The sequence below is a fragment of the Rhinoderma darwinii genome, chromosome 11, assembly GCF_050947455.1.
Source record: "Rhinoderma darwinii isolate aRhiDar2 chromosome 11, aRhiDar2.hap1, whole genome shotgun sequence".
NCBI lineage: Eukaryota > Metazoa > Chordata > Amphibia > Anura > Rhinodermatidae > Rhinoderma > Rhinoderma darwinii.
In genome coordinates this window covers 18,374,679-18,390,522 of record NC_134697.1, presented here as the reverse complement: position 1 = coordinate 18,390,522, position 15,844 = coordinate 18,374,679, and the positions used below count along the sequence as shown (strand labels likewise).

The window sequence follows — 15,844 nt, the reverse complement described above, 5'->3', positions numbered from 1 at the left end:
AGTAACATTTAACTATTTGATATATTTATTTGAAAATATACATTATTATGTATGTGGAGTTTAGAAAGTTTGTAGAAAACTGGATATCTGTGTAAAAGTTGTAGATTTTTTTTTGGAATAGTCCAATAAGGTATATCCATAGCCAGGCTAAAGGGTTATTTCCATTAATAAGGTAAATATTTTTTGATTTTTTTTTAAATCTTAAATTTTTATTGAAAGATTTTTATACATTACATCCAAACAAAAATACACATAAGTAACAAACACACAATACTGTTCGTATTAGAATGACACTCCATACAAGTAAAACACATCTCAAATTAGCCATTTAAGATCATAATTAAATATAGTATTTTGAATGAATCCAAGAATTCCATCTCCTCACATTCCGACCATGAAGAACTAAATCAGAAACTAAATAAGTTTCATGATAACATTGGCTATTAACTCTTCTAATGACCTCCTGAATAGATGGGGAAATCTGAGATTTCCAAGATTGTGCGATGGCTATTCTAGTGGCCGAAAGATTGTATTCCACTTTCTGTTCTTGAGTTCTTTATTCCTCATATTTCCATGTCTCCTTGGGTTGCCGCAGGTATGAAGGTTATTTCTGATTTTTATGACTCCGACACTTTTCAGACGTTTGAAGACTTAGGCTGGGTTCACACGTGGCGGAATTTCACTTAAATTCCGCTGCGGACACTCCGCAGCGTTAATCCGCAGCGGAGCCGTTTGTCCATTGACTTACACTTTAATTTAGCAGTGTTCGTTTAGACGAGGCGTAAAATTCCGCTGCGGAGCATAGGCTGCGGAGCGGAATTTGGTGTCCGCAGCATGCTCTGTCTGATGCGGAGCAGTGGCGGACTCATGGCGGAATTTCTCCATTGACTTCAATGGAGATTCTAATTTCCGCAATGAAGTCCGCAGCTGTCATGCACATGTTATGTGTGCTGCGAATCCGTCTTGCTTTTTTAACTTGACATTTCTTCATTCTGGCTGGACCTATGTATTTCTAGTTCTACAGCCAGACTGAGGAAGTCAATGGGGCTCCCGTAATGACGGGAGCGTTGCTAGGAGACGTCTGTAAATAGTCACTGTCCAGGGTGCTGAAAGAGTTAAGCGATCAGCAGTAACTGTTTCTGCACCCGGGACAGTGACTACCGATCCCAATATACATGTATCTGTAAAAAAAAATGAAGTTCATACTTACCGAGAACTCCCTGCTTCTGTCTCCAGTCCGGCCTCCCAGGATGACGTTTCAGTCTAAGTGACGGCTGCAGCCAATCACAGGCTAATAACAGGCTGCAGCGGTCACATGGACTGCCGCGTCATCCAGGGAGATCGGGCTGGATGCCGAAGGAGGGACGCGTCACCAAGACAACGGGCGGTAAGTATGAATTTCTTTGACTTTCACAAGGGAAAGTGCTGTCCCTTCTCTCTATCCTGCACTGATAGGGAGAAGGGAAGTACTTTTACCGCAGTCCGCAGCAGCTAGTCCGCATCAATTTACTGCACATTTTGTGCAGATCCGCAGCAGAATCTGCAACGCAGATTCTGTGCGGCATTGATGCAGACAGTTGCGGAGGAAATCCGCCACGTGTGGTCATGCCCTAACAGAAGGTTTATCAACTCTCCCATAACCTTTTTTACCAATATCTGCAAATCAGACAGACATTGTATCCAATCCATGAAACTTCCCCAATCACCTACTAATCTCACTTCATTCCACAAATTCTTACATAAAGGGCAGGGATATTCAAAGGGTTTACCACAGTTTTATGCTTTGATCCTTGCTTTGGATAATAAGGGTAAAACAAGTTACATGTTAAAATGGGAAAGGGAACTGGGATCAGTTTTCTCTGAAGGTAAATATTTTTTATTGTAACCAGGTCACATGGCAATGGGTTCACACCAATAAAATATCTGAGTATAAACTTTCCGACTTAGAGTTTACAGGTACAGCCATCGAAAAGACTCTATTTAGATATCTATACTTTACAATCTATATAATGAAAAAATAGCTGCTCAAGATCATGGGCTGTGTGTTATATAGTCGCTCAGGCCCCATTCAAGTAAACATGAGCTGCAATACTAGACAGTCTACGGACAAAAGTGTCTGTTTATGGAAAAACACAAGAACACCTTCTTTTTCCTAAGGGTATGTTCACACGCAGTAGCAAAATACGTCTGAAATTACAGAGCTGTTTTCACCTGAAAACAGCTCCTGATTTTCAGACGTTTTTGTAACTTCTCTCGTTTTTCGCGGCGTATTTTACGGACGTTATTGGAGCTGTTTTTCAATAGAGTCAATGAAAAACAGCTCCAAAAACGTCCCGAGAAGTGACATGCACTTCTTTGACGCGTAAAAATACACCTCGTGGGAGCAGAACATCGTAAAACCCATTGAAAGCAATGGGCAGATGTTTGTAGGCGTAATGGAGCCGTTTTTTCAGGCGTAATTCGAGGCGTAAAACGCCCGAATTACGTCTGAAAACAGTGCGTGTGAACATACCCTAATTCTGAGCAAACCCTTCAAAGGGATTCTTCACTTTGGACAATCCCTTCTTGTTAGAAGGGTTTCTTGACAATAAGCGGATCACAAAGTTTCCCCCTGCTGGGACCCACAGAGATCAGCTGCAATCTGTGGGGAAACCTGGCACTAAGTGTTAAATTTCTCTGCAGCGCCACCACAGGGGAAACTAAGAATTACACATTGTCTATTCATACCAATGCGTTGTCTGTGTAATGCATGACAAGACAGGATCTTCAGAACGAGAGACGCTCTTTGTAACTCCTCTCTACTCTGTGCAAGAGATGAGGATCCTGAATAGAGGACTCCCCTCTGTTAAGAGAATCTAGTTTTAGGGTGTATGAAAGGGGTTCTCTAAACCGGACAGAACCTTTTAACTTTTCCTTCTGTTTTAATACATTAAAACTGTAATTAGATTGCACAGTCCTCAAGTTACTTTATTTCAATATGCTCACCTAATGAATTCTTCTCTGTTATGATGCTGCCACTGAGCAGCAATCCGTGCTGTCAACTTTGTGGTGATCTGTTGTCCCTACTGCCAACACATCACGTTGCCCAGGGGGTGGATGGTTTTAATCTAGTTGCAATGCCTATCTAGGGACATTAATAAATCTCTATATTTTGACTGTTTTATAACATCTGCATTCTTACTGAAGCTTCACAAATGTGCATTACATTCTACTGAATCCCCCTTCCCCCTCTTATGGTTTACTATTTACTGCACAAATAATACAATTATACATTGTACACATAACCATACATAGTGCCCAAATAACACAGTCATGCCGCGGATTTCGTTGCAAATGTGCTGCAGATTTGTTTTTTTGTGCATTTTATAAAGACTGCCATGAAAAGTGCTTTAAAAAGTCACCACAAAAACGTCAATTTTGTATATTGACCTATGACAGTTACAATTCCCACCATACCAGTTACAATGCCACATGCCAGCCACAATGTTCCATGATAGCCACAGTGCCCTCCATGCCACTAACACTGCCCCCCATGTCAGCCACAATTCTCCCCTCTTCCATAAGTCCGGCCCATGCTTGCCTCCTCTCCTATCCCTGGTATTTTGAGGTCTGGCGTCTACTTTTTTGGATCTCTCTTCAAATGTGTAAAGGATCTGCCAGGCACAGCTTCGGGGTTAACTCCCTTAATTAATCAGTCAGCACCTGAATCTACATCCCTGAGACTGACTCCAGCTTCCACCACTCAGGCTGGCAGGCTTAGGAGTGGGAGAGCCTATCGCAGCCTGGCCAGACTCAGCTAGCTCCCGCCCTCTGTCTATTTATACCTGCATTTCCTGTTCCTCCTTGCTTGTTATTCTTTTTCGTGTGGTTTCCTGGCCCAGCTACAGCTCCTTCTATTTTGTTCCTGCTCCATACTGACCCTGGCTTACTGACTACTCTTCTGCTCTTCGTTTGGTACCTCACACACTCCTGGCTTGACTCGGCTCGTTCACCACTCTGGTTGCTCACGGTGTTGCCGTGGGCAACTGCCCCTTTCCCTTGCTTGTATTCCCTTGTATGTTTGTCGTGTTTGTCGTGCACTTACTGAGTGCAGGGACCGCCGCCCAGTTGTACCCCGTCGCCTAGGGCGGGTCGTTGCAAGTAGGCAGGGACAGAGTGGCGAGTAGATTAGGGCTCACTTGTCCGTTTCAAAATGTTAACATTTTTCTTTTCAGTCTGTTACTCATTTTTATTGTCAGAGTTTTCACTTCTGTTGTTAAATTGGGGTCAAAAGTTAATCTGTGCTCTTCGTAAATCACCACAGCTTTAAAACTTTCATAATTATCTGTACGATCTGTGTATTCTCATGTCAGTGCTTTTAAACTGGATAGATATAATCAGTGCTGTGGTTTGAAGATCTAGGGCCCTGATGTAAAATCTATAACGTGGCCCCCAACTATCATGCATCTTTAATAGTACTGGTCTCATATGGGACAGATGGATTATTTCCAGTGCCTGGGGTGTAACTGCAACCTCTTACCCACAAAAATATGCCCCTTGATATAATCTCTGTAGAAAATCAGAGAAACATTATTTTAGGAAATAAAAAGCTCTTCTCTTTAATAATCATGGAACTTACTAAAGCTCGCCATGGAAAGGCCAATTTGTACCAAGTGACACCAGCAGTACACAATGTCAAGCAGCAGCTGCAAAAGCAAAATATAAGAAGAAAGCTGAAAACCTGTGATTTCAATATAAATTCTTTGTAAGACCATATTTTGAATATGGGATTCCATTTTGGACTCCACATTGTAGAAAAGATATAGGAGAACTGGAAAGGGTTTAAAGACAGTCAACTAGATTGTTAAATGGGATGCGAGGTGTCCCTTAAAATGAAGGGATAGAGAAATTAGTCTTGTTCAGCTTGGAAAAAAATGGCTTAGAGGTGGTCTTATTAACATCTATAAGTATATGTGGGGTCAATACAAGGAACTAGCACATAATTTTTTTTTTCCAAAGACTTTACAAAGGACCAGGGGACATTCATTGCATGTGGAGAAAAGGCATTTCAGATATCAATATAGGAAAGGGTTCTTTACAGTTAAAGTGGTCAAATTATGAAATACCCGAACCCAAGATGTAGTAATGGCAGATACTATGTCAGCGTTTAAGAAAAGGACTAGATTTTTATTTAAAGACGAATAGCATTGAGGGTCATAATTAATCTAGAAATGAATGATGTGTAATTGATCGAGAAAGGTTAATCTTAATGGACCTGTGTCTTTATTCAAACCATGTAACTCTGCAACTATATTTCAGACCAATGGTCGTTAAAGGGGCATACATAGCAGGTATCTTCAATAATCATAATGATGTTTCCTGTCATTCCTCTCATTCCCATTCTGCAAATATAATTTATGTGTCTTTTCTCGTGATTATATTTGCAATCATATGATTTAACCGCTTTGTTGCCAGCAGTTTCAGACTTTTGACTTACCAAAGAAAACCTTAATTATACAATACAAAATCATATTATACCCCCATATCCCAAATATTTTTTTAGAAAGTAGATACCTAGCACATTGTGAATTAATAAACCACCCACACAGGAGCGCCCGACACAAGGAGCATTTTTCTTAGGTTCTTCACATTGTGAATATGTCATCCCGAACTGTACACCTATGGGTGCCTTCATGCAATTTTGTATCAAAGTGTAACATTTTAAAAAAGGGCATAAAAATTCATGTTTGTGGCTAAAAATCTAATCCAAGCAGCGCCTGAGATGCAGAACCGCCAAAATAAAAATTCAAGATGTGCAGAGTTTATACATGTCACATATCTCCACAAAATCTTCAACACTGCAGAGACAAAATATCTCTGGGATAAAGATGCCAGAAAACATGGCGTACTGTACAAATGTCCTGATCAGGCATAGGCAGTAACTAGGTGTGACTGTTCATGTTCTCAAGCCTTAACGGGGTTTACACATCAGGGACGTTTATGGCATATCCACAGGATAGATGCAGGTTCCACCTCTGGGACCCACACCTATCTCTAGAATGGGGCCCCCTAAACCCCATTCTACCTTCCCACTGCCTCTCAGACCACTTAGTAATTTCTGACCAGCTACGCCGAGCTACGTTGTTTGTTTTCCGTAACTCCCATAGAAGCGAATGGCAGTTACGGAAATAGCATAGCACGCGAGCTACGCTGTTTCACTTCTATGGGAGTTACGAAAACAGCGGAGCTCAGCGAGATATCCTGTTTTCGTAATTTCTGTCCATCTGATCAGGAAGTGGCTCGGGAGGCAGCGGGAATGGAGAAAGGTAGAACAGAGTTCATGGGGCCCCGTTCTAGAGATAGGTGTGGGTCCCAGAGGTGGGACCTGCATTTATCTGACATTTATGGCATATCCTGTGGATACGCCATAAATGTCCCTAATTGGGCAAACCCCTTTAAGTAGAAAAGAAAGACCTACTAAATGTAACTGCACATATTCTCTCTAATTGACAATGGGGGAAACAAAAAAAAGTTCCTTGATCATACCTCTTGGGTGACAGGAAGACTGTGATCTTTCTTCCTGCTCTCTCACTTGCAGCTCCCTCCTCCCCTGCACAGACACAGAGCCAGGAAGAAAAACTTTTCAACCTACTCACAGGTTTCAATCAAGTGCTGAACCCCAAATATTGTACCTAGAGCGTTGAAAGCCCTGTCATATAAAAGTTAGGATTCAGGGCTTTAAAGAGGCTCTGTCACCGCATTATAAGTGCCCTATCTTCAACATAATGTGATCGCGCTGTAATGTAGATAACAACAGTGGTTTTTATTTAGAAAAACGATCAATTTTGACATAGTTATGACCTATTTTAGATTTATGCTATTGACTTTCTTAATGACCAAGTGGGCGTTGTGAATAGAAGTGTATGACGCTGACCAATCAGTGACCAATCAGTGTCATACACTTCTCTCCATTCATGTACTCCGCACAGCGTGATCTTGCGAGATCATGATGTGCTGTCACATACACCCACAGTAACTTTACAGAAGTGTCTTGAGAGTGAATAGACATCACCTCCAGTCAGGACGCGATGTCTATTCACAATCCCGACACTTCGGTAACTTTTGTGTGTCACTTACTCACACAGCACATCGAGATCACGCTGTGCTGTCATTAAATCCCACACAAACGTTACCGAAGTGTCGGGAGTGTGAATAGACATCGCGTCCTGGCTGGACGCGATGTCTATTCACTCTCAAGACACATTGATGTATAGTTAATGTGTGAGTAAGTGACAGCACATCGTGATCTCACGAGATCTCTATGTGCTGATTACATGAATGGTGAGAAGTGTATGGCACTGATTGGTCAGCGTCATACACTCCTCTCCACAATGCCCACTTGGTCAAAAGCTAAAAAACACCCAGTTGGGCATTAAGATCCATTAGCATAAATCTAAAATAGGTCATAACTTGATCAAAATTGATCGTTTTTCTAAATAAAAAAACACTGCTGTGATCTACATTACAGCGCCTATCACATTATGTACAAGATAGGGCACTAATGCGGTGATAGAGCCTCTTTAAATGTAAAAATTAAAACTGTAGATCACGTCTTCTATCATACTAACATATTCACAGGCGTCCAGAAAGCTGAGATATGTGATACTGTTTGGCAGAGTTAATTAGGCCCTGTTCACACAGAGTTTTTTGACGAGGTTTTTGGGGCAGAAACCTCGCCCAAAAACTCCTCAAAAACCGCCCGAAAATGCCTCCCATTGATTTCAATGGGAGGCAGACGAGTTTTTTTACCACGAGTAAAAAAAAAACTCGTCGTGGTAAAAAAGAAGCAACATGACCCATCTTGAGGCGGTTTCCGCCTCCAAAACCCCATTTCAATGAGTCAGAAAAAACCTCGACGAGTGTTCTGACGAGTTTTTGTCAAACCACTGTGCAAAAACCTACTGGAGCAGTTTTTGCAGGAGGAATTTTCCTCCTGCAAAAAACTCCATGTGAACACAGCCTTACATTTCTAGAGCTGCCTATGACATAAAAGGGACAAGATGGTCTCCAGTGAACTTTCTTCAACAAAATATTTTTTTTCCAGAGCCCCTATTTTATTAGTCAGGGAAAGAAATGCAACGTTTGCTTCTTCTGTGTCAGGGTATGTTCACACGGCCTATTTACGGACGTAAATCGGGCGTTTTTGCCCCGAATTACGTCCGAAAATAGCGCCTCAATAGCGCTGATAAACATCTGCCCATTGAAAGCAATGGGCAGACGTTTGTCTGTTCACACGAGGCGTATATTTACGCGCCGCTGTCAAATGACGGCGCGTAAATAGACGCCCGCGTAGAAGAAGTGACCTGTCACTTCTTTGGCCGTAATTGGAGCCGTTATTCATTGACTCCAATGAATAGCAGCGCTAATTACGGCCGTAATTGACGCGGCGTTCAAGCGCCTGCACATGCCGGTACGGCTGAAATTACGGGGATGTTTTCAGGCTGAAACATCCCCGTAATTTCAGCCGTTACGGACCCCCGCCGTGTGAACATACCCTCAGATGTACAAGAACAAGGAAAGCTGCAGCATCTCCTCAAGCAGAAACTTATTAACACCACCATAGCTCTCAGCTTCCTGGACTCCAATACATAAGACTTTAGTAGGATATTTGTCCTAATTGCAGTCAAACTTGAATTTTCAGGTTGCGTGGAGATAGACTTTTATCAGTGATTTACATAGAGAAGAGGTGGCCCCATAGCAAAGATCAAATTGCCCCCCCCCCCCCTATTATGGTGCCTGGTTTGACCACCTAGGACATAAGGGTTTGGTGTTTGTTTCCCCTCTATGCCCTTTTCATGAACCTTGGGCCATTTCTCACTTTTTTTATTTGCTAACAATACAGTTCTCTGGAGAGGGGAGTCTTGCAGAGGTTCTGGCCAAAGGGATCGGATCAACCAGGACTAGGCCCCTCTCTCCAAGGACGCCATATCTGTACTTTATCTACACTATGTCATTGAATGTGTGTATGGTTGATATTGTAATATTGTATCGACCTCTATAGAGACTGTGTTCCATTATAAAACCCAATGTGTGACCTATTGAGCATGTTCACAGGAATAAATAATCATGAGCGTATTAACACCAGGGAATAAAAGTTTAACTTAACAAGCACAAGGAAAATGTGTTGAATTTCTACTAATGATTCACATAGTATTCTTTTTAGCCAGCTGTTTCGCCTGCACTTGCTGCAATAAAAAGAACAATCAGACACAGCTACTCATTAGTCCCTAATTTGTTCCAGGTTCCAGAGCTACAATCGCTATTAATAGCTTTACGACAAACATTGTTCCCGGAGCCAGCTCCAGCGATGGACTGCATCAAACAAGCCCGTAGCCCAGTGTATGGCACATTCACAGATAAATGTATGTGTCATGACCTTACATTCAGAATGAAATCATCTATAGAATGACAAATCACAAATTAGTTTAAATTCTGCGCTGGAAATGTTACCGCTATGGGTGAGGGAGGGCTAAAAAAAAAAGTCTCATGCACATGTGCAAAGACCTGTATGGCGGTGCACAGACTGCGTTATGGGTCTGCAGTATAGATCCATAGTGCACTCCGGGTGCCGCCTCCATTAAGCAATGCTTTTATGGGTGAATACCTCCATAATATGCCATGTGGTGGAGCATTCAACTATTCTTTTTCTCATGGATTCACACACAATCGGTGTCACATGGAGGTACAGTTTGGACCAATTGAATTTACATATTAAATCATCCTCTTATGACAAGCAGAGCAGTTGTTTTTTTCCTTGTCTGACAAGTGAGGGGGAATGGAGCTGTCAGTCTAGATCAGTAGCATTGCTGCCACTGAGCACCAGCTTTGTCTTTTTCCTGAAACTCCGGATCTCCTGGCACCAGTGATCACCATATACAATTGAATCTGTGTCCTCCTCCAATGTCCTATGGTGCCCCAGGTATCTAAAGTCTACCAGATGGAATGACCTACTGACATTTACCCTGGAAAGGTCTTCTAAGGGCGCGTTCAGACGTGGCAGAATTTTTCCGCTGCAAATGTTGGTGCAGATTTAGGGCAATTACGCAACGAATCTGCACCAGCATTTGCATATTTGACAGGTAATTCAGACATGCAGAAAACACAGCGGACTTGCCACAGATTTCAGTTTTTGTATTGCAAAGGCTGAAATCCGCAGTGAAATTCCGCTTTTTCTCCGCAACAGACAGTGCATGCTGCGGACTTAAAATTCTGCACCGCAGCGGCGTTTTCCGCAACGTCTGAACTAACTTTCCAAAAAATGTAAAGAAACAAATGTAAAAAACGTCCGCTGGAGAATTCCACTGCAGACTGTCCACAGCGGAATTCCACAGCAATTTTGCCACGTGTGAACACCCCCTAACTGTAGAAACACAGTTCTGGCATGTTGGATCTCAACATGCCTGATCCATGGGAGCAGGGCCGGACTGAGACAAAAAAGCAGCCCTGGCACACAAGCCCCAGCAGCCAACACACTCTGTCTAAAACCGTCCCTGGCTCTAAGCCCCCCAGGCAAAATTTTGAGCCCACTCCCTTGGATGAAAAGCAACCACACACATGAATGTTTTTTAGGATGCTTTACTGTTGGCATGACGCAGAACTCATGGTAGTGCCCACCCTTTCTTCTCTGGACAATCTTTCTTCCAAATGTCCCAAACAGTCTGAAGGGGGCTTCACAAGAGAAAATAACTTTACCCCAGACCTCAGTAGTCCAGTCCCGGTACTTCCTGCAGAGGACTGTCCTCAATGATTTTCTTGGAGAGAAGTGGCTTCTTTGCTGCCCTCCTTAACACCAGGCCAGCCGCCATAAGCCTTCACCTCACTGTGCGTGCAGATGCACTGACACCTGCCTGCAGCCATTCCTGAGCACGCTCTGCACTGGTGTAGAACCGATCCCGTAGCTTAATCCTCTTTAGGAGACGATCCTGGCACTTGCTGGACTTTCTTGGGCACCCTGAAGTTTCTTCACAGCAATTGAACCTCTCTTCTTGAAGTTATTGATGATCCGATAAATGGTTAAAGGGGTTTTCCCAGCAGGGACATTTATGACATCTCCACATTATATGTCATAAATGTCAGATAGATGCGGGTCCCACATCTGGGACCCGCACCTATCTCTAGAACGGGGCCCCTAAACTCTGATCTACCTTTTGTGTTGCAGCTGAATGAGGTGAATTCCGACCATAAAAAAGGTTATATGGTCTTGAGTTCAGCGTATCTCACTGAGCTACGCTGTTTCTGTAAGACCCATACAACTGATGTTAGTTACGGAAACAGCGTAGCTCGCATGCTACGCTGCTTATGTAACTGCCATTCACTACTATGGGAGTTACGGAAACAGCGTAGCTCAGTGAGATTGGAAGAACAGGGTTTAGGGTGCCCCGTTCTAGAGATAGGCGTGGGTCCCAGACAGGGCTGGACTGGGACTTAAAATCAGCCCTGGCATTTTTAAGCACACAAGCCCACCGCAGGCCATATGCAGCAGCCAGTGTTGGGCTGGGACCACCTTTCAGCTATACAACACACGGGGAGATTAAAACAGGTGTAAATGAAAAGAGGAATAGTTCCTGATAGCTACGACATTGAATCCACTGCGTTCCCACGAGAATAATGAACATGCTCATTATTTTATAGGATTTTTTTTGCGGAACTGAAAAAAATTGAAGCAGACTTATTTCTGCTGCGTGTGAATGGGGTATAAAATAGCCCATTCACTATTAATGGATGCAGAATGTTAGTGGATTTGAAAGGGATTTGGGTGTGGAATCAGGGACTTAGTCCTAATTAAATGCTGATTGTGTGATCATGGCCTAATACTGACGTATAAAGATTGCAAATTATACCAGTATACAATGCTAAAATATCACCATACTGTAACTAAAAAGTATGATTTCAATTTCATATTCAGCCATATACACACACACACACACACACACACACACACACACACACATCCTGGAAACATGACGCACAGATACAACCCAGAAGCTGGACACATGCTGCATTCGTGCCACTCACACCTAGGACACATGCACACGCACACCACTCACACTTATGACTCATGCGCAGTACATATATACAGCACCAGAACGAAGCTCAGTACATAAATCCAGAACCAGTATATATATATATATATATATATACACACACATACACACACACACACACACACACACAACACTAGAACCAAGCTCATACATCTATACACAGTACCAGAGCCAAGCTCAGTACATAAATACAACACCAAAACCAAGCTCAGTACAAATACATTTCAGTACAGAGATCATTTGCAAAGTCAGTATGACCTGAACAATTGTAATGATATAGTGGGAGTTGCTTACACCCCAAACAATACTACGCTCCATCATTTGTACAGATCATACAGTAATAGTTAGGCTTCATTCTTACCTGCGTTGGGGCTCCGTTCATGGGTTCAGTCAGACCTTTCCGTCAGGGGAACCCACGAACGGAAACCAAACGGAAACCATAGCTTTCTGTTTGCATTACCATTGATGTCAATGGTAACACTTCCGTTGCTAATAGTTTCCGTTTGTCTACGTTTCGCAAGGTTTCCGTTTTTTGGGCGGTATCAATAGAGTAGTCGACTGTATCCACCTGTAACCTATCACATCTAACTTAGATGTGATGTATTACAGGTGGATGCTGTGTGTCAGAGACACAGGACCCGCTGACACTGAACCCGTCAGTCCCACGGACCTGACGTTTTCAGGATTCAGCGTAAAATACAGCTGCTCTGTATTCAGGATACAGAGCAGCTGTATCTCAAAAAGTAAAAAGATTTTTTAATAACAACGAATTAAAAAGTTGCACAAAATACACTGACTGACATTTTTACATATATATTATATATATATATAAAAATCCCTTTCAAAGGTGTGCATAACCTTTAATGCAAACAATCAGATTGTAACAACCATTGTCCAGTACAACACGCAGCACATGCAGTTTTACCAAAAGTCGGTGCAGTTTTTAAATGATTAACGTCTGCAAAAAACTGCATGGACATTAACAATCATTTGAAAACTGCGCTGACTCGTGGGAATGCAACATGTTGACGCGGTTTGCAGCTGTAACGTTGTGAGACGGCAGCTACTATATGTATATACTGTACAGGTATGTTCACACAGGGCGGATATGCTCTGTAAAAGCACACAGCGTATCTGCCCTGTGCGCCGCAGGGAATTCAAGCTGAAAAACTGCACCAAACTGTGGTGCAGTTTTTCGGCCAGGAATGGCCGCTGCGGAAAACTGAGCAGAACAAAAAAAAATGGATACTTACCATGGAGATGCTTCCCTCCTACATCCTGCAGCCCTGGGATGACGTTTCATCCCATGTGATCATCCAGAATCAATCATTCGTCGGTTCATTCGTACGAACGATCCTAGCAGCAACATGCCAGACTAAACTGACATCATTAAAATGCATATATTTCAATGCACTCCCGCAAAGTGTCTAATGATAAGCCGTAATACGCCGATCATGCCATACACATCTAGTTTCAGCCATCAACTGCTGTAAATTTCCAACCCGATAGATCATATTTTCGGGGAAAATTCTGCAATCGACCATCGCAAATGATCGCCTGTGCAAAATGTTAAAATGACAGTCAGCCGTAATGGTCAAAATCGGCCATGTTGGCCGACTTTTATCTTATGTGTATGATCAGCTTAAGTGTCTGCAAAGCATTTATTCAGGGATGAACATTCTTCTTTACACCAGGCTATTTACAGAAATTTTGGAAGAAAAACAGGTAACTCAGCTAAGCTGTTGGGAGGGGAGGGCGATTCTGATGGCAATCTTGTTGACTGATTCAATGATGACCAGCATAATTGGGAATGCAGCTCTGTTATATGACAGGCTGTAACTCAGTACAAGATAAGTAATATAAAATATTTGCAAAGTGACTCCATCAGCAGAACAGTGAGTTCAGCTCTGGAGTCTAATACAGGCTGTAACTCCGGATCAGTACTAGATAAGTAATGTAATGTATGTACACAGTGACTCCACCAGCAGAATAGTGAGTGCAGCTTTGGAGTATTATACAGGCTGTAACTCCGGATCAGTACAAGATAAGTAATGTAATGTATGTACACAGTGAATTTTTATGTATCTAATTTATAAACTATAAAATTGCATCTAAAGGTGGACATAACGGTTTAATAAAAAATTGTGCAAATTAGTACAAGATATAGAATAATCTACTTTGAGCAGGTGAATTGACTGTTATGGAGGGAGGTCTATAATGCATATGTTCATTATATGTAATTCAGTTGATACCTATTGAAGTTCCCCTGCAGTCATTAGGTTTATAGAGTCTGTAAGTTTTCTGTTTTCTGTGTTTTTCAGGATTATTGGTTGTCGCTTCTTTTCAAGAGACTCGTGGGTCCAAAAGTATTAGCAGTTCATGTAGCCGGTATACAGAGAAAGCCTCGGCCGGGAAAAGTCATACGTGACAAACTGCGCATCTACGCTCATTGTGCCAGCCACCATAAGTAAGTTACTGTATATTACAGTTCATGATATTACCACATTTACCGGTTGTCTATAAATAGAAATAAAGAAATAAGACTAATAAATAATAGCTTTACAAATATTTTGGTTTAATGTTTTTTTGGGCATTATAAATTTTCAGGCTGTTTTGTTCATTAATATACTTAGCTGCTTTCAGAAATCTGCTGGTTGCCCTTGGAAACAGACAGCGGTTTAGCTCCACCCCTATGTCAGATAAAAGACCTGAGAGCTTAGCTATATCTGGATAACTGGCACCTACAATGAACTGCTCAATAGTCATTTGCAGAACTATAAATTTAGCTTTAGAGATGAACAGAGAAGAAGAAAAATATAACAACGTTAGGAGCAGCACACTCCAGAGAACTTCAAAGTGTGCTGTGCCTATTCTTCTGGTTTGAGCAAATAACTGGGAGCAAGGCATTAGGTCTAGGAACCGTACTGTAAAAAAGAATAGCGCGTCAATATAGTGTAGGCAAATGTATCTCTAATCAGTCATTTCTCGAGTTAATATTCCTTTAAGACTCAAGAAGACAAAACAACTAGATGAAACGTTCTCCTGCTTGTCTTCCAGTCATACATTGTATCATGATAAGTAATACTTTTACGAGGTTTGTCATATTTTTCCCCCTAAATATTAGCCATAATTATGTGCGAGGATCGATCACCCTGTACATCATCAACCTACATCGATCAAGAAAAAAAATCAAGCTGGCTGGAACGTTGAGGGATAAGATTGTCCATCAGTATCTTCTACAGCCTTATGGAACGGAGGGAATCCAGTCAAAGTAAGTAGAATGAAGATGAAACCTATTTGCCCCCTGGTCTTTCAAGGGGTAACCATTCTGAGCCTAAGACAGTTGCTTGATCAATCTTCCCCTTATCCTCCCATGTTGTGGGCTCCTTGCGGCCTTTCTAGCCCATTGTCAACCTCCTTAGTGTAACGGTTTGCCGCTGGCTAGACTTGAGTGCGGAGAATAAGGAAACTAGCCGTTCTTCACCCTTAACTCCCATAAGGGGGAATGGACTAACCTAGTCTAATTCCTAGGTCCCCAAAATAGTTACCATTTGGTGCTGGATGTGCTGTAGCAGAGTCAGGAACTTAGTCAGGGGTCGTCAATGAATTAGTAGAGAGGAAGTAGCGAGCCTGAGGATGAGACTGAACTGTAGTCAGCAGTCAGGCAAGAATTAAAATTTACAGGAACCAAGTGACAAATCCAAAGGATGTGATTGGAGCGTAATTCAAGATCAAGGCCAAGGTCAGAGTCAAATAGCAAA

General features: G+C 42.2%; 1 protein-coding gene across 1 annotated transcript in view; it reads left to right on the top strand.

Moving 5' to 3' along the window:
- The window catches only part of HPSE2 (heparanase 2 (inactive)), a 219,739-nt gene that overhangs the window by 196,330 nt on the left and 7,565 nt on the right, over positions 1-15,844 (top strand). Inside the window, exons 10-11 of the mRNA XM_075842712.1 lie at positions 14,405-14,550; positions 15,208-15,354. Of these exons, the coding sequence (XP_075698827.1) occupies positions 14,405-14,550; positions 15,208-15,354 (293 nt within the window). The remainder of the gene's footprint in view (positions 1-14,404; positions 14,551-15,207; positions 15,355-15,844) is intronic.